Genomic DNA, 26,824 nt, shown 5'->3' with positions numbered 1-26,824 from the left:
GTGTGGTGCGACTCTGTTGGTGCCCTGGCTCTTGCTGCAGGTAGGGAAGGTGCGGGCCCTACCCCTCCCCCTTATCCTAGTCTGAGTGTCTGAGTGTGGGCTGTGGAGGTGAGGGGAAGGTCCAGGCTCGAGGTGGGGTGGTATGGGGACTGGTCGGTATGGGGGAGGGGGGGAGTAGGTTGAGGGGGTGTGGGTTGGTAATGAGTGGTGAGTGAGGGGCGGACGGTGTATGGAGTAGTGTGTGTTCTAGTTGATGTAAGGTGGTGGGTAATAGTCTGTGGCCCAATCTCTTGTGCGCCCAGTTGGTAGCGATCTTAAGTGAGAGTGTGTTGGTGGGCTGGGGTGTTTGTGTGAATTCGTCTATTGTGTGTGTGTAGTGTTCTTTTAGGATCAACGTGTCATTGTGCATCCAGGTGTTGGTGTTGTCATTATGTTTTTGTAATGTGGTGTCTGTGGGTGATGCGGGTTGGATGAAGTGTGATCATTTGTGGACCTGTCGTAACATCCCCCTGGGGAGTTCCCGGGAGGACACCGCTCTGTCCGCTGTGTCCCTGTGGTGCAGGGCCTGGAGTATTTTAAAATATACTTTGTCCCGGGTTGGGCCATCTGGTGCAATGTACCGGGTGTGTGTTGGTGGTGGTGGGAGGAGTGGACGGGTGGATGGTGGAGGTGGTCTTTGTGGTCTGAGTGGTTGTGTGTGTGGGTGTGTTGGTGTGGGTCTGGTGTGTTCTGTGGTTTGATATGTGTGTGTGGGTCTATTGTGGTGATGGTGGGTGTGTGGGGGTCAACACGGAAGGCTGGGGGGTCTATAACGGGATGTAGGTGGGGGAAGTAGCGTGCGTCTGTTGTGTGCGTGGTAGTGTGGCTATGTGGTGTTGGTGCGATTGGTGTAGGTAGGCCTCCAGGGTGAATACATTTCAAAAAAGATATATCAATTTCAAAAGGGTAAAGCTGTGAGGGGGCTCTGACCTGCTGACGGTGACGGTGGGGGTCCCGTGGTGGGTAGCCGGAGAGGGTGGTGGTCCCGTGGTGGGTAGAGGCGACAGCAGGACGGTCCCTGGTAACTGCTGACGGTGACACAGCCAACGGGCCCATAGATTTGGTAGGTGACCTTTTTAGAGCATTTAAAAGAAATAAACCACTCAAATAAATATTTCCATTTATTATGTTTATGTATTACTGTATAACTGTGTGGATGAATGTCTTACTGTGTAACTGTATGCGTGTGTACATGTTAATAATCAGGGAATAATAACAAGTATGCTAGAGACCAGCACTTGTTCTTCTTAAGTGTGTTCTTAATTCAACACGAGAGCTACAGTACTTCTGATGTTTCTTCTAGATGGGGAGGGATTCTGCAGACCGTAGGAAGACTGTCTGGACTGTGAATGACAGCCATGCAGTATGAATATATCCCTGTGTACATAACTGTGTGTGTGTGTGTGTGTGTGTGTGTGTGTGTGTGTGTGTGTGTGTGTGTGTGTGTGTGTCCTGTTCCTGAACAGCTCTAAAGTCCTGCAACATTGTCTTGCTGATATTCGGACTGCTGAGTATTCTCCTAATCTCCCTGCAGTTCAGTGAGTCTAAATCATATCATCCTGAATAAAATTAAAATAATAATAGTAAAAAAGTAAAAATAGTAATATAATTATTGATATTATTATTATTATTATTAATAATAATAACAATAACATTAAAGGTTGGGTATGGGATATGCGAAATGCCAGCAGATTTTGAAAATACACAACTCAAATGGTCCTACCCCCTCTCCTTCAACGCTGACTCTGACTCCACCCATTCCAAGTACATGGACACGCAATCATGCACGAGCGAACACAGATGCGCGAGAGCGAGTCATTTGCTAGTTAGCTAGCTCCAGTAGCTACCGCAGGATAACAACAAACAGAAGCTTGCTCTGGGTCACGAGGTTTGAGTATGTGCACGAAGGGGTCGCGCGCGGGGCGCGGGGGAGTGCAGTACGACCGTTTGATTGACGTACTTACTGTCCAATAGAGCTCCTGCGTCACGTGACTTTTGGTTGTCGGACGCCATTTTGGCAGTAAACATGACGACCAGCGCCAGCAGCCTTCAAGAGTTCCTACCGAGCGAGTATACGTGCCATTTTAGTTTAGATGAAATTCGTTTTTATACTGGAAAATTACATAGATTAAATATAAGTGACCCATATAACGCTCCTGGGGTGCTTTTCAAGAGCATAACATCCAACAAAGATTATTTACCCGACTTGCGCTACGCTGACATCCAGAGCTATCTGGTAAATTTCCCCTCAGTCTACACTGGGGACTCCCTCAGAGCTTACAAAGGCTTGGATGCTTATAAATGGTGTCAGTCCGGCTTTGTAACTCAACTTCGACTGTGGAGTCTTGCATCCAAAGACTTCGGTATCATCACTGCAAGGGTAAGTATTAAATTATCCCAGTTTGATAGACAGTGTCACGTTAGCATTGTTTGTTTATTAGCTTGACTAGGTACGGCAGTGTCACGTTAGCATGTTTGTTTATTATCTTGGGTAGCTACTGCAGTGCATCTGTAACTTGCTAGTTTGTGTTTTTGAACGTACCCAACCTAAGTGGCTGTCATTTTCAACCTTAATTTATATTTTTTGAATTTCATACATAGGTTAATCACTCCCAACGGCTGAATGACAGTCAACTGAAGCCATGGGTGGTGGTGAGGAACGACGGTGTAGTGATGGGAGCCCACTGTAACTGCACTGCAGGACTTGGGGAGAGTTGTTCTCATGTGTCAGCTGTGCTCTTCAGACTGTGGGAAAAAACAATGCAAGGCATGAGGAGATCAGCTGCACGTCCAAAAAATGCAAGTGGACCTCTCCCAGTGAGGATGCTGGGAAGAATGTGGAGTACCAACAGGGAAAGGACATCATATTCAAGAGTAGTCAACAAAATAAAAAGGGGAATTCCACCAAGGGTACATCTGCGCCCCCATCTTTCCCACCCCTGACTGCTGCTGAGCAAGCGCAGTTCTACCAAAACCTCTCTCAGTGCCGGACTCAAAATGGGAAGTCCTGCAGACCTGCTGTTCTGTCAGTTGTTCCCGGGTATGCCACAACCTATGTACCAAAGGCTGTCAAGCTTGATATACCTGAACCCCTTACCAGTTTGTACGACAAGAAGGCAAGAGACCTGAGCCTGGCTGAATTACAAGAGCGTGCAGAAGGAATATTTGATGACTTGACTGTCACTGAACAACAGGTAGAGAACATATTCTTTTTACTATTGACTGAAATCTAAGATCTACCATGTTATGTGCACATGTGCTGTGTGTGCTGCTAATTTGCAATGTAAATGAGTAACTGAGTAACTGGATTGGCATGTTTTCTTCAGAGTGATATTGTAGAGGAGGAGACGCAAGCCCAGTCCAAGTCCAGAATTTGGTTTGATCAGAGGAGTGGTAGGGTGACAGGATCTACCTTCAGAGCAGCAACAAGAACAGACCCCAGAAAGCCAGCAGTGTCTCTCATAAGACAGATATGTGACCCAAAGTCCCATGTTTTCAGCAGTGAGGCTACCAGGTATTCATGAGCATAGAGAAGTTGTGAGGTGAATGAACAGAGAGGGTAAATGCAGTAAGTACTAGGCTATTCTTTAAAAAAAAAAGAGCAGAAGGGTAAACCAAGTACAGCAGTAAACATTTTGTTAAGGGCAGGGAAGTAGTAATGTGGGGGGCATTACTATTGTCCAAACCTAATATTTACATTCTTTCTTCAGTTGGGGATGCAAGAATGAAAAACTAGCCAGAAAATACTACGAAATGCAACATCGTCTATCACACAGAGATGTCCTGATTAGACCAGCCGGATTTAAAATATCAACTCTCCACCCATTTATTGGGGCCTCACCGGATGGGTATGTTTCCTGCAGCTGCTGTGGTACAGGGGTTATAGAAATTAAGTGTCCATTTTCAGCAAAGGACCTTTCTATCAGTGAAGCTGTACAGTCTGTTGGACACTTTTGCCTGGAACAAGATTCCCAAGGAAAAATTAAAGTTAAGCGAGACCATGCATACTTCCACCAAGTCCAGATGCAGCTATTTGTTACGAAATGTGATTACTGTGATTTTATTCTGTGGACGGAAAAAGATGATTCACTCTTTGTGGAACGCATTACATTCGACTCAGAATTCTTCCAAAAAGAACTTGAACTTGCTTGTACCTTCTTTATAAAATGTATAATCCCAGAGTTGTTAGGCAAATGGTTTTCTGCACCAAAACAAGCAACTGCAAACACCAATCCCCAGCAACAGTGGTGCTACTGCCGCGCACCTGCGGCAGGGAACATGCTTGTTTGTGCCTCAGGGTTCTGTGCCGTGGAGAAGTTCCACCAAACCTGCCTTCGGATGAAAAGGGTACCGAAACAGTGGGTGTGTCCAAGCTGTAGGAAACTGCCCAAAAAAAAACACCTTAATTACTTAGTCTTACTTAATTACACAATGTGTGAATATGAACTAGCTGATGCAATGTAAATATTTAATTGGTTAATAAAAACTGTTAAGCCAATGTTGTTCTCTTCTGTGTCTGACTGTCTGTAGTAGTATCTGTAGCGATCATAAAACATGGATAGATCATTCAAATCTAGTGAGTGAGAAAAGTAGTCACAACAAACAAGTGAGAAGCAATCAAAAAGGTTTATTTTCTGTTGGCACACAAATTCATCACTCTAAGGGCACAACAGAATCTGGTACATTTGTTAGTCCACAACATACACTCACAATTTTATCAAGATAAGTAACATCATTTTCTGTCTCTATATCTGTGAAAGTTATTGGCACAGTGTTTTGTAAGATAGTATATTTCTGACGAAGTACTCCTATGACTCTTTCAATGTGAATTCTTAAAGAGGCTAGAGATCTTGTATTCTCTATGTCAACAGGATCTAACTGTACTTTCCCACGAGTAAATGCTGGAATTTTTAATTCAGCCTGACACCTTTCAACAGACTCTTTCACCAGAAACCCCCTGTCTGCCAAAACAACATCTCCTGGGAGAATATTGGGTAAAAATGTACTGTGTTCTGTAATGAACTTATCACTGGTGCGACCTCCCCATCCAGTAGAAATGAAAGAAATTGTACCTTGAGGGCAAATGGCAATTAAATATTTCATGGTGTGATGTGATTTGTATTTTGAGTAACACTGTGCAGTGCACTGGGTCGCAATCTACTTGGTTTCTCTAGAAATATTTCAAAACAATCTATGATACAAACAGTCTTCCCGTAGCCGCCATTTCTAAATACATATGGAAGAGATGTTCTTAGAGATTCTCTTTCAGGCCACACCACTAGACATGGCACCAGTCTACAATAAATCAAATTAACACAGTGTTTGAAGTGTCTGGAGACAGTAGTTGGGTCAATGCCAAAATAAAAACCTAAAAAGTCAAATGTCAAGTTCATTCGCAGCTTCATCAAAGTCAACATGTATTGTTGAAAACATGTTATCGATGCCTTAAGTTTGAGAAATGGAGTCAAATATTGAAAGATGGTCATCAGACATGTATAGGTTGCTAACCCAGTGAGGACATTCACCTTTTTATCATCATTTTGCAAACTTATCTCTGTCAGGGTCTTCCTACTTATTTTGTCCCTTAACAACATATTTTCAGTTCTTAGAGCTTGGCATTCTAGCTCAAGAGACTCGATGCGCTTACTACAGGTTTCAGAGGTGCATGGTGGTGTTGCTGGATCAGGCTGGACAGGATCTTCATCACCTGAGTCTTCCAAAGGATCTGTGATGGGGGGCTCTATGACTTGGTCTTCTGTGATGGAGGGCTCTGTGGTTTGGTCTTCTGTTGCTGCATTGTTTTGGGGACAATCAGTTGATGCCCTGATGAAAACACAGAAGCAGCAAATGAAGTTATCATGCATACAATACTGATGACAATGACATGTTTACACGTTTACAGTTTGGATGTTTCATGGAAATCACATGACATTATCCTTCATTAAATGACTGGTGTGATGTTTTTGTTTATAACCATATCATGGCAGTTACCTATTTGAACACCGATCACAAGTAGACCCAACATGAAAATAATCAATCAGACGGGGGCTTGATCTAACAACTAGTTTTACCCACCTTAGACGGGTGGCTTCTGCACATAGCTTTGCCTGCTCTATTTTCTGCAATTTCGCCTTCTGCCTCCTGTTGAACACCTCCAGTCTAGCTTTCCGTCTCCTCTTCTCTGGAGACGGAAGATAGCTAAAAAGCGATGGCACAAAGTCCGGACTTAAAGGGTTGTCACTCTTTCTCCCTACAAAATAAAAAGGAATGTCAACACAGGTTTGTTTACCACTAGCTTACTACAAGCTAATTTGCTAACTGGGAAGGCTGCGCCAGAACCATATCTTGAAAAAGGGACTGGATGGTATGATTCAAGTACTTAGGTAAAATTAAACTGACCAGAAACTTTTTGTAACATTGTACTGTATTCGTCACCCACCTGATATGAAGTGTTCGCTGCACAACCGAAATCCAACGGCCGGCGGGTCCCACCTTTCACTGTTGTTCTGTTGGCTCCTGGCTCTTTTAATAGCACTTAACCAAATTTCCCTCCTCGCTGCATCTTTTGGGATGCGATAAAATGAACATCCCTTCTTCTTCCCTCGTCTGTTTCGGCAACCTGGTGCACAACAGTTGTCAACCATCCTGTCAAGTGTCACTGTGTCACCGTGACAGCCAGTCAGTGCCTGCCAGATAACTGACGCGATTACTGCCAAAATGGCTACGCCTATCGTTTTTCGGCACGTGACCAGCAACTATGACGACAGGCGCAGGAACTCAATGCAACTCAGTGGCTCTGGAAATCATTGGCTGGAGTTTTTCGAGCCCTGCCCGTTCCACAAATGATTGACTTGTTTAATTTTCATGTCAGTACTTCTAAGTGGCTGTAAGTGGGTTATGATAAGGATTTCAAGTAATTCTGCAAAAATGGCCAAAAAAGCAAATTCCATGCCCAACCTTTAAAAACAATAATAATTCATTCTTATTGTTAGACCGCGGTGAGGGATGTCATGTCTTGGGTTCTTTGTCTTGTCAATTTCCGGTTTTATTTTTGAAAAGTAACTTCCCTCTCGTTTCAGGTCACTTGCCCTTCCTCCTGTCATTATCATTCAAACACGGCTATTGCTGACCCGATTAGGAGAGCTTGGTCTAGATCCTGCCCATATTGTTGGGCAGGATGAAGTATAGGCAGGGTTCGAGTTATGATTCCATTGCGCTGAATTTTGACGGGGGAGGGGGGGGATATAGGAGGTATGGGCTATTATGACACGGCTCTTCTCAATGTCGTGGTGGAACGCTCCGTTCACTTGCATGGGCCCTTCACAACAACGCCAGCTTCTTCGGTTGCTAAGCGACGTCAACGGCTTTGGCTAACTATTTCTCTGCTGATCAACACTACGTATGGTAACAATTAAATTGTAAAAAGACACCTTGTGAAGTCAGGCAAATTTTTCGTTTGGCAAGTAGCTGCTCATAATCGAAAATAAGCCCCTTCAGGTCGAAGCACTTCCGTTTCGCGTCGGTGTCCGGTTCGCCCCGTCTGGGCTTATTTTCCCGATAATGACCGGCTATTATCCCACTTAACGTCAATATTACTCTGCATGTGGAAGGGAAAATAGCTTTATTTGCAATTACAATATTATGCGGCTGTACTTTCCGAGACCCCCAAAGATATTTGAGTTTACTGCTTTCATGGGAGCCAGTCCTCGCTCTATGGGAGCTCAGCTCCCACTGCCTCCCACCTAACTCGAACCCTGGCTATAGGTCTTTCTACACTGCCGAGCCGGTTCGGTCACAGCTTATTGGCACGCCCGGCGATTTCACCGTATTATCTCAAGTTTCCTGTGTAAAACCGAGGCGGTCAAATCCCCTGTTCGTCACGGCGCGGGGTTTCTTGGTTCACTGGGGAAGGCGGGGCTGTGCACGGAGTCTCTGACCTCTTTAGAATAATTTTTTTTTATTGCATACTCCCGAATGTTTTATTTTTTTTATGAATGAAGACACCCGCATGCAATAATGAGTTCACACTATAGTAGGCTAACAATGCTCTTAGCGTCCTATGAGTACCCTGGAGCACTCGTTAGCTACGAGCGTTTTCAAGACGTTCGTTACCAACGATGCTTTCGGGAAACGGTGTGAAAACTGTACGATGCTCGTGCGACCCACTCTGCAATCCACTTAGGCTAACGATGCTTCCGGGAAAGCATCGTTAGTGCTGCTTAAAACACTTGAGCAGCACTTGTTCTGCTTAAGTGTGTTCTTAATTCAACACGAGAGCTACAGTACTTCTGATGTTTCCTCTAGATGAGGAGGGATTCTGCAGACCATAGGAAGACTGTCTGGACTGTGAATGACAGCCATGCAGTATGAATATATCCTTGTGTGTGTGTGTGTGTGTGTGTGTGTGTGTGTGTGTGTGTGTGTGTGTGTGTGTGTGTGTGTGTGTGTGTGTGTGTGTGTGTGTGTGTGTGTGTCCTAATCTCCCTGCAGTTCAGTGAGTCTAAATCCTATCATCCTGAATAAAATTAAAATAATAATAGAAGAAAAAATTGAAATATTATTATTGATATTGTTATTAATAATAATAATAATAATAATAACAATGACAATAAAAACAAGAATAATTCATTCTTATTGTCACACCGCGGTGAGTGATGTCATGTCTTGGGTTCTTTGTCTTGTCAATTTCCGGTTTTATTTTTGAAAAGTAACTTCCCTCTCGTTTCAGGTCACTTGCCCTTCCTCCTGTGTCACCGGTCTGGTGTCTCCCCTGATCCCTGATTGTTTCCACCTGTGTCTCCCGTCCTCATGTGTATATAAGGCATGAAAATCACTCACCTTTCGGCGAAATTCGCCGTTTTGAAACCAAAATAGGTGACCTCCGTGAATCGTGTAGATTCGATGAAAAAATATTTAGGGAGGGGGAGGGGGGGGGGTAGGTTCAGAGGCCGGCCAGTTTATAGTCCTCCGTAAAGTGCTGTACTTAGACACGGAGAGCCTGTCGGAGAACCTCTCCGTAGTTTACGTGCGCATCCAATATTTTTTAACTATCAGTCGTCGCAACAGAGACGGTAAGGGCTGTGATTGGTCCTCTAACAAAATCATTTCCAGAAACGCTACTCGGTTTGACTTTGGACCTTATTTACTTTGTACGTTGTTTACTTTGCACAGGACCAATACAATACCAAATAGGATTTTTAAAAGCTTTGGAAGTTTATTTACAAAACTATTTACAAATATTTTGTTGTCAACATATAAGATCGATCGGGCGGAGAGTTGCAATGCGTATCCGACATCCCGACGGAGAACGGCGAGTCGTTAGACCTGGGCATTCAAGGCTATAGCCCCGGATCTTTTGGGAATAGCCCCGGATCGCTGTGCCGTAAAAAAAACATAATGCTGAAAATAGCCCCGTAGAGTTTACTTCTTTGTGATTGAATTACCAGCAGCCACAGATGTTGCGAGTGAAAACCGCAAAATTCTGCCGCGTCAATGTATGGGCAGATTTAGAATAATTTGTTGCAAAATGTTGCAAATTCAACGTTGGTTTTTCTTTCTTCTCTATGCATAGCGCATCTCGTCGATATTGCTGTTTCGTGCTGCTAGCCTTTTAGTGAGATCAGAGAGTGTTGAGAAGGACAGTACCAAAATATCTTTGGTAAGATGGATATAAAAGAGACCCGCAGTGAATTCAACCCGGTCCACTTGACATCGGGTAGGTGCATGACAGTGGTACCGTAAAACGTCAATAGCCCGGGCTATTATTTGTTTTCTATCACTGAACTTTCGAACAAAACTCTTACTCAGCAACGATGGGAAATAGCCTACTATCAAATGCATTATTTAAACCAGTATGAATTTTACCGTAGGCCTACATGTTTACCAGGCTAAGAACTGGGAGAACTGGGAGAATTCCCTGTGGCCCGTTAACGTTTCGGGGGGCGCCGGGTCAACGTCGCAACCAATTCGATTTTGTCTAGAGGGGAGTAACTGAGCGCCCCCTCCCGAAGTGGTACAGCCCAGGTCGGCCTTGAACTGCGATTGGTCAGAAAGATGTAACTGCTAATGACAACATTGAACTCTCATGCAGGCTTGAACAGAGTGACACACAAACACACACACACACATAGTTTTTCACCCACTCGGTATCCAGCTTGTTCCATGCTTAAAGCACCCAGGCTACTATGCGGCGAGCTGGGGCTCTCATGTTCTCCCCTGCTGTGTATTCCTATTCCGCATCCCCTGCCATCCAGTTGTCATACGATTCATGCAGACTGGTTTTGAACGGCTGATTCCATGGATGTACTTTGCGTGTGCCGTGTTTTCCCGCCGATGTGGCGAAGCTGTATGGTTATGCTGAGCTTAAATAAATGCACTATATAAGTTGATAGGAACAATTATTGAAGTTTAACATTTTGTTCAGCACATTTGACAACTGACAGATGCAATATTGTAGCCATTGAAAATCGCAAAATTCTGACTTGTACATTAATGGGCAAATTTAGAATCATTAGTTGCAAAATGTTGCAAATTTGATTCTCTATGCAAAGCCCATCATGTCGATATTGCTGTTTAGTGCTGCTCTAGTTTGCACTGATTCAGGAGACCCGCAGTGAATTCAACCCGGTCCACTTGACATCTAGGCGCATGAGTGTTTATTTGGCTACAGGCTTTTCTAATGTCTCATTTTGGCTGCTGTATGTGGTGCACTTTCCTGTCCATAACGTAAACATTAACCTATTCAGTAGGCCTGCCCCGACGTGAGTCAGACATGACGATTTGTCTTTCCTTTACTTCTCAAACTACGTGACAATTGCATGTTCATCAGCCCGATTTTCAAATTTCCTCGGGGGAGAAACCCCCAAACCCCCGTTTTAAAAGGACTCTTCTGGGCTACAGCCCCGGATGTTTTCAATTGCTAGCGACGCTCTTCTCCGTAGTCTGTCTTCCACTCGTCACCCAGCGGTGCGTACCGTTCAGACAACACAAATCTCAGATATTCCACCACAATTTAACATGTCACACTGTCGGAAGACTGGCCACACTATAAGATTCACGTTTTGCAAGATATTTAGACCCTATTGGACCCCCCTAGAGGGATAATATCCTTCTCACCTTTTTCACCCCTGACCCGTTTTCATGCCTGAATATAGGCTTTGTCTTCCCTTGTCGTTGTCGCCAGAGTATTTCGTTCGTCACTGTCAGTGTACCTCCAGCTCCTGACTCACAGCCTTGTCTTTGCCATGACCTGGGGCCTTTACCACGAAGCTCGCTTAGAGGGTTAGCGAGGTATGTTGAGCTGAAAGCCTGGGTTAGTTGTACCACGAAAGTCGATCTCTTTTAGCGTCGATGTATCACCATGGTGACTTATGCTCGCAACCAAACCTGGTCGGGAGCAGTTTTTCGGCTTAGTCTAGCCGGAGATCGGCTACTTAAATCGGCGTGCGCTACTTCCTAGCCCCTCCTCTGACAATGGCGTCACCATTTGTGGGTGTTCCCGTGGACCTCGGCGCACTTCTCGTACAGGCGTCTCTCCGGAGACAGAGGGTTTTACGGGACAGAACCGATCCCTTGGCATTGTCTGACGATATTCAGATTTCAGACTTTATTGTCATTGTGCAAACAACGAAATTGGGGTTCTTCATGAGCGATAAAGATTCTAATCAGAGGGTGTTCGTTATTTGATCGTCCTTTTGGACCTTATGTAGACAATGCTTACTGTTGCGCATTGTGTCTCCGTGACAGAGTGCTAGAGTGGAGGTAGTGTGTCAGTCTTGACTTTCTGCGTGGGGGGTTCGACTCACAAGTGACGCGAATTTATGTGAAGCTTAAAAAGTCCCAATTCTCATGCATATGGAATACTTATTCACTAAAACTCATGGAATTATATTTTTGTGCTTATTTCGAACTTGAACCCCTATTTTCAAGGCCGTGCTGGCACCACATCTATGCGTTCAGGTCTTATACTAATCCACTACGCTACAGCCGCTACCTCTCAGCGGTTGAAAACATGCGATACATTTCTTACATAGGGTGTATTTAAAGTGAATTCCCTAAATGATAGAATAAGGCAGGATGGACGTTGCTTATGCATTTTTAAATCATCATCATTCTATTTGGATTAATGGCGAACAATTCTGCATTTGGCATAGTTATTTTATAGACAATATGCAGAATCTTTTCACTTATACGCATATAGACTGCTTGATCTATCGTAAAGGTGAGAAAAATGACGCAAAAAACGCCCCTTTCAAGTGAACGCGCACTGAACCTAAAGCGGAAAACCTGGTTGGACTAATTGAATCTAAAGTGAGCATCGTGGTACCGTTTAACTCTGATTGCGAGTTGCGGCTCTGTCGAGCCAGGTTTTCCGCTAGGATTTCCGCTATGTTCAGCGAGCTGCGCGGTGCAGGCCCCTGAACCAAGAATCAGAGTTGAGTTTAGTTTCTCGTTTTTCCACGTAAGCGTGATTATTGTTTCTAGTGTTTTGTTAAGTTTTTTGATCACTTGTTTCGACGGGAGGACAGGCAGTCCGAAATAAAGTTTGTTTGGACCGTTCGCCTTTCTGCATCTGAGTCCTCTTTCAAGAGCCCGCCTGACACTTATAGTAAAGTTATAATGCCATCCAGTCCCTTCCGGCCACCATTGTATGTTGTACGTCTTGGCACTTAATGTACGCACTTATTGTACGCTCTTAATCTACATTGCACATATTCATAGTACTTAATTGTGTAGCATCTGCAGTAGCTGCTATCACTGTGTACACAGGGAATGGGTTAGCCTAGCGATTGTTAGTACTTGGTGCTATGAACATCTTTACTGTGATTGGTTGTTTCACTTCTTATGATAAATGTACTTATTGTAAGTCGCTTTGGATAACATCGTCTGCTAAATGCCCTAAATGTAAATGTAAATAATAATAACTGTTATTGTTATAAGAATTAGTATTAATATTAATTGTTAACACATGTTTTCTTTTTTTTTCTTTTTTAACACAGAAGGCTGAACCTCACCTGATCGTGTTTGGTCGGGGGCAGACTCACCTGAGCTGAGTCCCACCTGATCCTGACATCCTGCTGGTCCCATCTCCTCAGTTCACCTGAGCCTCGTCCTCCAGAAGACCTGCTGAGCTCAGTGGTCTGAGGCTGATGGATCACTGACCTCCAGTGGGAGTGATCATCTTGACCCCACATGAACCTGTGTGTTTCCACACGCCTTCCCTCAAGTCTGTCACTAACCTCACTACTTCACTACTCTCTACTCCTTCCCCTTCTTCCTTCTCCGTGGTTCGAACCTTTACTCTGAAGGAGTGTCTTCTTGAACCTTTACACTGAAGGAGCGTCTTCCTGCCCTCAGAGGGTTCAGCGTCAGGGTTTAGAGTCAGGGACAGAGCTGCAGGGACAGAGCTGGTCAGGGAGGAGTGCTTTAACACAAACCTCTTCACTTGCTTTCTGAATGGTGGTGACATTTTGAAATTATTAATTTGGGAAAAGTTTTCCTCTGCTTTCCTTTACAAAAGTATGTATTCAACTTCTGTTAAGTGTTTTTGTTTTTACTGTATATTCAAATCCTACATTGACTTATGCATGTTTGGTGCGGTTCATTAATTGTCCTTTAACTTGGTTAATGTCTAGCTAAGCAATACATTTAATATACTTGATGAATGTTATTCAGCAATGTTCACATAATCCATTATGTAAAAACTAGTGCTGTCAAGCGATTAAAATATGTAATCGCGATTAATCGCATTAATGTCATACTTAACTCACGATTAATCACGATTAATCGCACATTGTTTTTCGATGCTAAATATCCCTTGATTTCTTTGTCACATTAATTTTTCTCATTTTAATGCTCTTATCAACATGGTGAAGTGCATCGGCTTGCCTTGTGCAAATGTTTTTTTATTGATAACAACATTGGCATATACTGATCAAAACAGGACGATACAAAAAAAAAGCCTATCGTGCAATTAAACGATGAACATACAAACATACTGCCTTGAACATAGCAGTCAGGCTACTGCTTCTTTGTTTTGAGCCAAAGATTATTATTTTTTTTTAATTAAATAAATAAATTGCGTTAATCGCGCGATAAAAAAATTAACGCCGTTAAAATTGGTTTGCGTTAACGCCGTTAATAACGCGTTTAACTGACAGCACTAGTAAAAACATAAAACATCCATATTACTACTAAATTCAAGCCTATTCATGTATTTAACAATGTGCATACTGCCCCCGCAGGCCATTCTCTGCTACTACCACACGTTCAAACGACCAATCCGGTCTCACATCAATGTACTACAGCTACGTTGGTTCAAACGGAAAATGTAGTTTGGTGTGAGACTGTTGTTCAAACTGTCCAGCAGATGGAGCTGTCATACACCTCAATTTATTATACAGGAAGGTGTGTGTGCATTTACATTTTAAAATGTTCATGGGTTGGTCTAGTTTGTCTGCAAATAACTCTGCCTCCAGCAACAGGATTGGTCGAAACGTATGATGTGAAAGAAATAAAAGCACAGTTCAACAGATCTGAGGTCAGCTGCCGTCAGATTTTGGATGATGAATGTATTGAGTGAATGAGGTCTGAGCAAAATATGAACCACCTGGAACTTGGTGCGTTTCCTGGAGCTCAGAGGACGGCAGGACGTGTGTTTACCTGGTTGATGAGGCCCTGGACTCAGACCCTGAACCCAGGACCTAAACCCAGACCCTGAACCAAGAACCCAGAACCCAGGGGCGTCACTTTGCTGGTTTATTCAGGGTTAAAGCCCCGGATTTTATGTAGTTAGCCCTGAATATAATTTTGGGGTAAAATAAATAAAATAAAAAGTAAAAATAATCATAAATATTTATAAGTAGCCAGGTCTAGATAGTCCTTCTGGCAAGAGAATAAACAGTTTAAAAACATAACCTGTTTACCACCTCAAGTGAATTAACCTCTCCTATCCCCAGTCAGATCCGTGTGTGTGTGTGTGTAGGTATGTGTGAGCTTGGCTGACAATCCCTTTCGCCTCCATGTCGCGGTTCATGGACTTCAGAGAGTCAAGGCCAAAGTTCCTTTCACCCAATTATTTTCAACCATGGCCGAGATATCCTCCACTACAAGTCTTTACTTGTTGTGGAAGTACCAGAGACTTCAGACGCAGTCTTTATGATTCATATCATCCGAGGTGCACATAGCCTTTGGCCTTGATATTAGATATAATATTATATAAATACCCATGTTTAATATAATTATTATTATCATTATATTATATTATATTATATAGATAAAGTGCTCCAGGAGTCCGCACACGGCAACAATCACTTCTCCTCCATGTTGTGGTTCACTCTGACAGCTCATTGGTCAATGGGCAGCAGCTCATTTGTATTAAAGCTACAGACACCAGAAACAGTGCATTCTGAAGGGACTGAAACAGAGGGGAATTGCGTTGGGCAAATAATTTTTTTCCTAAAAGCTATTTCCAGCTAACAGCTTCAAAAAAATGTTTTCTGGAAGTCAAATACTTTGTTTACTTGTTGGGAAAACAACATAATATGACTCGTTTAACATCAGGAAAACAGAGATATAATCTTTCTGCAGATCAAATAATAGAATGTATAAATCCTCATTCAGTTCCCCACCCAGCTCGCGTGTAGAACCAAGATGGCTGCTTGCCCAGAACTGATCTGACTGGTTTTGAGACAGGCTGCCTGGGCGACCTGATTGGCTGCCTGGGTCACATGGTGTGCTGAGTGTTGGCTGTGGAATGCCCTGGTAGCTGCAGCCTGGGTTCCCGCCAGAAACCGAGCACCACATAGGCATAGCGGCCATATACATTGGGGGGTACAAGTCCCCCCCAATGTTCAGATATGCCCAAAATGTCCCCCCCAATAAATGGCTGGGAATAGGGATATAGCAATTCAATATTTCTATGGGTAGAACCAGTGGCGTAATAAGACAACGACGGGCCCGTATGCAGGATGTTCAAGGCAGGCCTTGTTGACGGGGGGGGGGGGGGGTTCGGAGCGATTGTTGACGGGGGGGGGGGGGGTACGGAAGAACTGCACACCAAAGGACCAAAGACACAATACAAACTAAAAGGCAATACCCGATCATTTAAATAGATAAAAATGTGCTTACTTACATCATAGCTGCATTTTCCGGGCTTTCCTCTGAGCGAAGTCAATTAAGTCCTTCACGTCCAGGTGACGCGCACGGGCATTCTCAATTGAGAGTATCGTAAGTGGAACATTTCGAAGACCGACGGGCGGGCCCCTGATTGGCCCGGGCCCGTACGCGCCCGCATACCCTGCTTACAGATAGTTACGCCACTGGGTAGAACACTTAGGTTTTCCCTGAAGTACTGTACACTCCGTTCCCTGAACGCATCTCTGCACACAGTGCGCGCCGCACACCCTAAATAACTCAATCCGATTCTATCTACAGCTCTTACAGCCAATGAGAATATGGCTGTTCGGGCTAGCTAGCCAATGGGATAGATCCATGATTTGATTCGTCCCCGCACGTGCGTCTCGGTGACGGTGACTTGTCACTCGATTGCATTGGTCATCAACTGTCTTTTTTACATGACCATGGAATCAAAAACATCAACAACAGCAAATTAGTGGCATGTTACGATCGAAAACACAGGTAGGTTATGAAGCTTTTGATAGTGTCTATCAAATTTCGTGGGTTTTTGTCGCTTCTCTAGCGAGCAGCATCATTAGCTATGTGTTACCTATGTAATAAGCCAGCTAGATGACGTTGGCCCCGGCCCCGGCCCCATTCCGTAATTCCAACGCCTCATTATTATCCCGACGTCTCAATGTTCCGAAATGTTCCCCATTAGATCTAAATGCATGGGCCGTTTGGTTTTAAATGTGCTGGTGACAGAGATGCATTCGGAAGTGCATTTTCAGAAGTGCTGGGTACAATGAGGATGTGGATCTTCCCTGTGGCATGTTCACTTTGGTGTGTTCAGAATAAAGAGAGTGAAGCACAGAGAGAGCAAGAACGTTTGGAGGATGAAAGCAGTGTGTGTCAATCTGGTAGTGACATAGAGGTGAGTAGCCTAAGAGAGGAGTTCTGGAAACTAGTAGAGCCTTGGCTTTTCCTATGTTCAATGCAATTTGTAAGTTACTTTGGTTAAAAGCGTCTGCAAAATGATTGTCAAAGAGTAAATATTAATGGTTTAAACCGAATTGTGACATTAGAGCAGAATCCTGTTGGCAGTGGCACTGATGTCTATAGTGTGTTTCAGTAGTCTGCTGGTAAATAGTTTGCTGATATCTGTGATATTATTCCTTCCATGTTTCCTCTGTTGTGTTCAGAGTAGAGCTAGTGAGCCAGCGGGAGAGACAGAAAGTTTGGAGGATGAAAGGTGAGTCGCCTAAGAGAGGAGTAAATATGAAAGGTTAAGACCGAATCATGACATTCAAGCAGAATCCTGTTAACACACATGTATATAGTGTAGGGTTGTCAATGTATAGTCAGATACTAATCGATTAAAATTAAAAAAAATAATAAAGGATTAGATACTTATGTGCAACAGTATCGATACTAAAACCGCTGTCTTCATCATCTTCATCTCTTTTTTTTTCTCGCCTCCTTCAGTTGACACACAACTTTACACAGCAGCGTTGCAGTTGCTAATATAGCAATATAATAATTCTTAAGTCAAGTCTCATTCAAAGTTACAAAACATTGTATAATGTATGTATTCATAGATTAATCCATAACTAATCAGAAAACATTTAGGTTATGTCCTTGACATGTCCAATTCTTTAACAGTGCATCATTCATTACGGCAAATGGTTCCACCATGAGATTAGCTCAGTGCGCTCTCTCATGAAACTCATCTATGTATTTATTAAACAAGTGGTTGAAAATATCAGAAAATCTGAGGGGTAACAAAAGTTTTGGGGTGACTTCTATTTAGGTCCATGAGATAGATGCACCTGGGTGGGTTTTACTCAACATTGGCAAATGTGAAGGTTATGCAATAAAAAATGTAATGGAAGTAAGAACTGGCTGGATTTTGTGTCCTCGTTGTGGTGGTGCAGGTGTTTGTTTGTGTGTGTTTTGTAAGAAAGACAAAACATCAGTGAATTGAATGTGGGAAAACTGACTGGATTGGTTGAAATATTGAGGAGCACAAAATGTTATATTTAATTAAAAAAGTAAAGGAAAACAGAGCTCTGAAGTATTTGTGTGTAAACCTTTTCCCAATTTCAAGTCTTCCACACTCCCAGACTGCTTGGTCACATCCAGTATTAAAGTGTTTTAAACATCCATCCCTAGAAAGGTCTTCAAAATTAGGTGCTAGGTATTGAGATTTTGCTCTCAGAGTGCACTAGATTAATGCATGTTCAAAATCTTTGCCTGGGGGGGCCGGACCCCGCCCCCAGGCATTTGTCCCCCCCAATGTTGAAACCATGGCTACACCTCTGGAGCACCACAACACCAACTGTACAAAGTGCAACAACACGGGCCTCCATCTTGTCTCCTGACGTCAAAAGAGTGTACTAAAGTGAGATCATCATTGTGTTGTATTATGTACTAAAGTGTGATCATCATTGTGTTGTGTACTAAAGTGAGATCATTATTGTGTTGTGTACTAAAGTGAGATCATCGTTGTTGTATTATGTACTAAAGCGAGATCATCGTTGTTGTATGTACTAAATTGAGGTTATCATTGTGTTTTGTTGTTTTCCCTACTTGGTAAAGCGATAACACCGTCACCAGCGTCATGACACCTAATCTGCCAATACATAAAATGTCGTCCAGTGAAGTAAGACCTGTAATTGTGTCAGGAGATTCCAGCGGTACGAGAGCCCCACCGCCCACGGTGGCGTCTGTGATTCTGTGTGTGTGTGTGTTAGTGTGTGTGTGTTCATTCTGAGTACTCTGTGTACTCTGAGTACTCTGTACGCCGAGTATTCTGTACTCTGAGTGGACAGAGCTCAGAGCTATCTGTCCATCCTTCAATAAGCTGATTATTATTTATCACTTAGTGAAGTCATGGATCAGCCGCCTATTCGAGGTTAGTCTGGGAGGAGTTTGAACTGGGAGGGGAACTGGATGAACTGTTGTTATATTTGCAGTCCGGTATTATGATTACATTATTTAGACAGGAATCTTGGTTAGTGAAGACGTTTAAACTTCATCTTGTACTGGGTCTTGTACTCTGTGGGCCCGCATCACAGATCGTGTTGTGATGTCATACCACACGTGGTAGTCCATATATAGTCCTGCCCCCCTTGAGAATGAGAGGGTCTATGAATCTGCATCTAGGAGAGACCCTGCCTCTTGTCCAAAGTTAACAGAGACAACAGCCCCCTGTGAGCGTAAAAACACAGCTCATATAAACGCAGAGTCTGGGAGGAGTATGAACTGGGAGGGGAAGAGGTTCAACTGGTTGGACATCATTTCCTTGATATGAGTCAGACGGTTTGGTGTGCCTCACTTCATCACAGCAGGAAGACGACTAAGGTACTGTAGTCCACTCTGATCCATGATAGATCAGAAATATGAATAACTTTGAGTCTTATCAATAGGTTGGTCAGTTTCCTGTAAAACCACATGGTTAAAAACGTTAGTCAATGTATGGATGCATTGCTATTTGTCAAAATTACTATTGAATAATTTTTCAAGATTCCTGCTTTGTAGAATGCTACTTGTTAAAGGTCCCATGACATGCTATTTTATGTATTCTTTAATATAGGTATTAGTGGGCAACTAACACAGTATTCAAAGACGTTCCCTAAATTCAGCCGTGGTGCAGAGTTACAGCCACTCCGAGCCAGTCGCACATTGAGCTTCCCCCAAATGCGCTGTTTCGGTGGGCGTGTCAAGGAGGAGGGTGGGGGTGTGGCCCTGAGCAGCTTGCAGCCACCATGCGCTCTGTTTACAGTGGATGTATCGCAATGGCGAGGCACACACAGCCTTTAGCCGTGTTCTGTAAATATTCTAGAACACACGGGAGTCCTGGAGCTCTATATCTAAATATTATCATATAGCCTACACAGATATCTATATCATATAATATATATTATCACGGCCAAAAGCTGTGTGAGCCGATATTATGAATCTCAAACGACCGCGTTGGGTTCTCCGACGTTCCTGGTTCTTAAACGTCCACATCAATGTGAATACACACACTGTAACGCAAGTGTTTCTTGTCGGTTCTTTGACGTGTCTTGTATTTCCACAACGAGACTGTCGTGGGGGTTATCTGAGCCATGGTTGAGAAGGAATTGGGGGAAAGGAACTTTGGTTTGACTCGCTGAAGTACATGAACTGCGACATGCCGCCAGTTGCCGCGAGGCACCATCGCCCGGCAGCGGGCAGCAGGCAGCGCGCGGTTCAGTCGACTTCAGGTTGATGTGAAAGTGGAAGAACCAGAGACGTCGCAGAACCCGACAAAGTCGTTTGTGATTCATAATATCGTCTGGAGGCGCACACAATATGTTATATGATATAGATATCTATGTATATGATATTATTTAGATATAGAGCTCCAGGACTGTAACGCAAGTGTTGTACACTTCCTTGTTATTTGGATAACCGTTCTGCTGTGTGATGGCGCATAACACGTCGGACTCTCGTATCTGGTATTTCTACAACGAGACTCGTATTGGGGGTTATCTCAGCCAAGGTTGAGAATGAATTGGGGGGAAGGAACTTTGGCTTTGACTCCCTCAAGAACATGAACCACGACATGGAGGAGAAAGGGATTGTTGGCGGCGAATGTCTCCCGCTTGAGCCCCGCTGAGGGACCACCGCCGGAGGCGGAGGTGCATAAGCGCTGCCCGGCAAAGATCCCTTTGCAACCGGCGGCATGTCGCAGTTCATGTACTTCAGCGAGTCAAACCAAAGTTCCTTTCCCCCAATTCCTTCTCAACCATGGCTTAGATAACCCCCACGACAGTCTCGTTGTGGAAATACAAGACACGTCAAAGAACCGACAAGAAACACTTGCGTTACAGTGTGTGCATTCACACACACACATGTGGCGCTCGCACGGTCGAGTCTCATTGGCGGGCCAACGTCTCTGGGCGGGCCAGGCAGAGTAAGGGGAGGAGCTGAGATTCCTGATGACGTCATGAGCACAGACATTCCAAATCAGCGCGCTTGAGCCTCCGTTTTTTCAAAGGCGATCAGAACAGCTAGTGCTAGTTTTACACCAAACGCAAGTTTTAGCCACTGGGGGACCATAGGCAGGCTAGGGGAACTCATATTTATGTTAGAAAACCTCCCAAAGTGAGATTTTCATGTCATGGGACCTGCGGGCTTTGGGGATCGAACCCAGAACCTTCAGCCTTGAGTCGAGCGTCAGGTTGAGGTTAATAATGACTGTTTTGTCTGATTCAGTATTGGTTCTTAATCACGGGTCCTGTGGTGACTTTAAAGGTACTGAGGATAGAATGGACAGTGGTTATATTTGTAGTGAGGTATTATGATTATATTATTTCGACAGGAAGACGGCCATCTTGGTTAGTGAAGGTGTTTGAACGTCATCTTGTACTGGGTCTTGTTCTCTGTGGGCCTGCATCATTCTGCAGTAGTGAAGGCCTACTCTATATCTGAGAGCATCACTCGTATGAGAGGGACATGACCTTCAAGGTGAATTAACACTGCCGCGACCGCCTCAACACAGAAGTCACTGGTGACGACTGGTCCGTGTTCTTCAGCTCAGCCAATCCCACTGACATCCTCTCACCAGCAGGCGGTGCTGCAGTGCACCTTTTCAAGGGTTTCAAAACGGACCTAGCAAAATGATCCACTTTACTACCGCTGGAGTTGATTGAATCACGGACTGCAGAAGAGTAGAACGTTTGTGACTTTTTTTCTTTTATGTGTGTGTTTGTGTGAACTCTGAGAACTCTGCTCACTCTGAGTACTCTGTAGCCTACTCAGAGTGGACAGTGCTCAGAGCTCTCTGTCCATTCTTCATTTTTTAAAACAGTGATTACTATTCATCATTGAATGAGGTCATGGATCAACCACCTATAAGAGGTTAGAGTATGAACTGGGAGGGGAACTGGTCCAACTGGTTGGTTCACCATTTCCTTTGTATGAGTCGGATAGTATGTTGTGGCTCACTTTGACACTGTAGGAAGAAGACTAAGATACTGTAGTCCACTCTTATCTATGATAGATCATAAATATGAATAACTTTGAATCTTATCAGTAGGTTGATCATTTTTAAGATTCCAGCTCTGTAGAATGATACCTGTTAGTCTGTGGGCATTGGGGATCGAACCCTGAACCTTCCAGCCTGGAGTCAAGTGTCAGGTTGACGTTAATAATGACTTTTTCTTCTTGTGTGTCCTTGGGTGACTTTAAAGGTACTTAGGACAGAATGTACAGCTGTTATATTTGTAGTGCAGTATTATGATAACATTATTTAGACAGCAAGACGGCCATCTTGCTTTGTGAAGGTGTTTAAACGACTTCTCTTACCGGGTCTTGTTCTCTGTGGGCCTGCCTCACAGATCTGGTTGTGATGTCATACCACATGAGGAAGTCCATATATGGTCCTGCCTCCAGAGCGGTTTAACCAGCACAGGGAGCAGTTGGTATGATATCCGCACGGTGAACTTGATCTTATCAGACACATTTTGTAGCCTTTTGAGACCTTCTGTGTTGAATGATGATACGTTATTAAAGAGTAGATTAGAAACCTCTGGGAATGAGAAGGTCTATGAATCTGCGTCTAGGAGAGACCCTGCCTCTTGTCCAAAGTTAACAGAGACACCAGCCCCCTGTGAGCGGAATACACAGCTCATATGAAAGCAGAGAGTAAACCAACGCCGAGTGGCAGTAGAAACAATATGGAGTTGTGTTTGTGTCCAGGTCTCCAGTCTACTATGGATGAGGAGATAGAGGAGGGGGGTCCTACCTCTAAGACCACTCTGTCTGGGGAACATGGCCGCCGGAGCAAAGCTAAGAGGTAAGAAGAGGATCTCTCTGTCTGTGACTGTGGTCCATCTCAGAGCTCAGCAGTGATGCATCATGGCTCCATCATTAGTCTGAGTAAAAGGTGTGTGTGTGTGTGTGTGTGTGTGTTTGTGTGTGTGTGTGTTTGCGTTTGCGTGTTTGTGTGTGTTTGTGTGTGTGTGTGTGTCTGTCGAAGCCCAGAGAAACAGGATAGAGCAGACTCCCCTGGACCCAGCTGTGTCTCCATGAAGAGTGACCGCTCTATGTATAATCCTGTTGGGTTTAAAGATGGAAATCAGTCTATTGAGAAGAGGTAAGGATTTATCAGAGATCATAACGATACAGCTTCTATCAAACGTCGATAAATCCTGGTTCTTGTTTTTCTAGAAGAGTCCAGCAGGAGAGAGCAGACTCACCTGGACCCAGCTGTGTCTCCATGAAGAGTGACCGGTTAATGGAAAGAATTAACTGTTTTGAACCAAAGTGAGTAAATATCAGAGATTATAAAAAAAACAGCATCTATCAAACGACCATAAATCCTGATTATTATTTTTCTAGAAGAGTCCAGCAGCAGAGAGCAGACTCCCCTGGACCCAGCTGTGTCTCTATGAAGAGTGACCGCTCTATGGATCATCCTCCTCTCTTTAAAGATGGACACCCCTCCAGAGAGGAGAGGTAGGAATATTAAACAGACAATGACAACAGAACAGTTGGTTGTTACCAGACTCTACTGATACTCTCTCTCACAAGCAATCATTAACTAACTGAAGATTTTTTTTACTGGTTTACCTATACTCCTTACACACACACACACACACACACACACACACACACACACACACACACACACACACACACACACACACACACACACACACACACACACACACACACACACACACACACACGTTTACCATACCAACAGGGGACTATCGGTTTTCATCGACCAAGTGTGGACCTCTATTTCTGGTCATTTAAAAAATACAAAAACATAATACAGAGTTTAGTTTTAAGTTATTTTGTCATAATATAACTTCAAATGTGGTTTTTTTATTTCTTTTAAAGAAGTTGCCAAGAGGGGACTTGAATACTTAAGCGATATTTACATATCAAAGAGGGGACTCCATTCACTGCAGCAAGGGCGCTGTCTGTGCCTCTTGTTTCACTCAATGAGTGTTTGCCAACTGCAACTGTTGCTTCTTTCAGTGCGTTTACATGGGAAAATATAAAAGATGGTCCCCATTTGGATTGTAAAACATGACATGACGAGTCCCCTGTTAAATGGTATGGGGCGACCCTCACACTCCTGCATGGATCTTTTCATGTGTGGAAAAGAATAAATGTAATCCTCATCAATAATCAGTAATCATCTTTTAAGATATATTTAGAAGGGTTAAAAGATGTGCGTTTAATTTGCAATTTGCAAGTTAAATATGGACAATAAGGCGATTAATCATCATTAAATATTTTTATTGATTGACAGCCCTAGTTAGCCCTGTTATCTATACGTCTTTTTTTCTCACGAAAAAAAGTCTCTTATGAACTATGGAAGAACTGTCTAAAGGCTCTATGGCAAATTATTTATTTTTTACTATAGGGAAAGCAGTTAACAATTATTTTCTACCCTAATGAATACATAAATGCTGGAGTGTAAGTGTCGCTCCATACCATTGAACAGGGGACCAGTGTCATTTTGTACAGGCAAAGAGGGGACTTCTGTCATTCTGTACAATCCAAGTGGGGACCATCTTTTCTGTTTGACGGCACAAAGTTAAAAACAAAATTCTACACATCAAACTTTCTTTGATGGTCTGTATACTATTGTGCAGGTTCTGACATATGCTGTAGGTAACTCCATCAAAAAGACAGATGATAGCTTTAAGACGGTTCAAGTGCAGGGAACAGCGATTGTTGATTGATTGAACTGTGATAAATTGTGGTAGTTAAAACTGAAGTCATGTTATTGTGGGAAAATATAATCTAGAAAAAACTGTCCCATACATAAATTCACATTCAAAGAACAGACAAACTTTGTGCTCTAAAATATAAAAGATGGTCCCCACTTGGATTATAAAACATGACAGAAGTCCCCTGTTAAATGGTAAGGGGCGACCCTCACACTCCTGCATGTATCTATTCATGAAGTGTGGAAAAGAAAAAATGTAATCCTCATCAATAATCTATGATCATCTTTTAAGATATATTTAGAAGGGTTAAAAAATGTGCGATTAATTTGCAATTTGCAAGTTAAATATGGACAATAATGCGATTAATCACGATTAAATATTTTAATTAATTGACAGCCCTAGTTAGCCCTGTTATATAAACGTTTTTTATCTCATGACAAAATGTCTCTTTTGAACTATGGAAGAACTGTCTAAACTGTCCAAATTATTTATTTTTTTGCGATAGAGAAAGCAGTTAACCATTTTTTTCCAACCCATATGTATACATAAATGCTGGAGTGTAAGTGTCGCTCCATACCATTTAACAGGGGACCAGTGTCATTTTGTACAGGCAAAGAGGGGACTTCTGTCATTCTGTACATTCCAAGTGGGGACCATCTTTTCTGTTTAACAGCACAAATTTAAAAACAAAATTCTACACATTACAGTTTTTCTCAGTCGCTTTGGTACATTTCTCAGATCAGAAATGAAATTTGCAAAGCAGTAAGTGCATTTCTCAAAACAATGCGTTCAAATAGCAAAACACCATGGATTACCTGCAAAAGCCAGTCTCTTGCTCAAAATCCTTAGCTCATCTCTCAAAAGTTCAATGAACATGTCAGTGCCATCAGAATGACAAGTCCTTGCGTCATTGTCTACGGATAAGACAGTCAAATTGCTTAGTCATGTTGTCAATATAACAGTGTACTCTTGAGGGATAATCTGATGTAAACTATGGCTAAAGTTTTGAAGACAATTATTGTAAATTGTAAGTTACACCTTAGTGTATGTGGGAGATTGATTGCAAGAGACTGGACAAGATTCACATTTACGCTTTGACTGTTTGTACTGCAATTTGTTGACAGACCATGTCATTGCTAGAAATGTGAACATAGGAAAATCTCCTTAGGGAAAACTGTACATGCATTGCTGTCGGAATTACAGTGCAGTCATCCTACAACTCCTGACGTTCCTGTGTGTTGGGCCACAAATTCTCAGACAATTTACTGTAACATTGTGTTGTGCTCCAGCTATATACTTGCCAGTTCACGGTTCAGGAGATGCACCTTTGAGCTATTGGTTGATCGTTGGTTGAACTAACACTTTACACATTTCCCTTCTTTAGAGAAAGGCAAGATTCAACTGGTAGCAATTGACCAATTCAGGATAGATTTAGAAAAAAGAACAAAAAAAAGAGTCTAAGGCCAGTGTATAGAAATGTATAGAAATATGTTTGACATATTATGACAACTTGTTCAACCATTTTGCATGCAAAGACTTATGCAATGAACTAATACCTAAATGTTGTGGGGGTGAGACTCTTCCATAGAGACCATTGCAATACATTTTGATCAACATAACATAAGCAATTGATAATGTAGGAAAGAGCAGAGAATTGTACATAATCATGTGCATGGATGTACCAAAGCATTCGCAACGTTTTCAAATAAATGAGAAACTGTTTTTTTCATGTGCACAAGTGACACACTGATGTGAAAATTGAACAGGTAGTTTTGAGAATTTCAATTCTGATCTGAGAAATTAACCAAAGCGACTGAGAAAAACTGTAAACTTTCTGGAATGGTCTGTATACTATTGTGCAGGTTCCGACATATGCTGTAGATAACTCCATCAAAAAGACAGGTGATAGCTTTAAGGATGTTCAAGTGCAGGGAACAGCGATTGTTGCT

General features: G+C 43.0%; 3 protein-coding genes across 15 annotated transcripts in view; 2 read left to right on the top strand and 1 right to left on the bottom strand.

Moving 5' to 3' along the window:
• The window catches only part of LOC132449988 (syncytin-2-like), a 93,820-nt gene that overhangs the window by 26,067 nt on the left and 40,929 nt on the right, over window positions 1-26,824 (top strand). The window lies entirely within an intron of this gene.
• Window positions 4,433-6,683, bottom strand: LOC132449643 (uncharacterized). Its single transcript, XM_060041401.1, has 3 exons — window positions 6,479-6,683; window positions 6,115-6,289; window positions 4,433-5,862 (listed from the first exon to the last, which is right to left on the bottom strand). The coding sequence occupies exons 1-3, from the start codon at window positions 6,681-6,683 to the stop codon at window positions 5,139-5,141; spliced, it is 1,104 nt and encodes a 367-aa protein (XP_059897384.1). The 3' UTR covers window positions 4,433-5,138.
• Window positions 18,926-26,824, top strand: part of LOC132449980 (NACHT, LRR and PYD domains-containing protein 12-like) — a 36,023-nt gene continuing 28,124 nt past the window's right edge. The window contains exons 1-5 of one of the 12 annotated variants that reach the window (XM_060041911.1): window positions 18,927-19,518; window positions 22,885-22,981; window positions 23,165-23,281; window positions 23,359-23,451; window positions 23,530-23,643. In XM_060041911.1, the coding sequence (XP_059897894.1) occupies window positions 22,899-22,981; window positions 23,165-23,281; window positions 23,359-23,451; window positions 23,530-23,643 (407 nt within the window). In that variant the 5' untranslated portion in view covers window positions 18,927-19,518; window positions 22,885-22,898. Of the gene's footprint in view, window positions 19,519-21,317; window positions 22,608-22,884; window positions 22,982-23,164; window positions 23,282-23,355; window positions 23,452-23,526; window positions 23,644-26,824 lie in introns of those variants that run through there. The other 11 variants (XM_060041910.1, XM_060041909.1, XM_060041907.1 and 8 more) reach the window with 11 other exon arrangements.

Source organism: Gadus macrocephalus, chromosome 21 (assembly GCF_031168955.1).
Source record: "Gadus macrocephalus chromosome 21, ASM3116895v1".
NCBI classification, from domain to species: Eukaryota; Metazoa; Chordata; class Actinopteri; order Gadiformes; family Gadidae; genus Gadus; species Gadus macrocephalus.
Note: the sequence above shows the minus strand (reverse complement) of the source record. Positions and strands in the feature narration are given on the sequence as shown.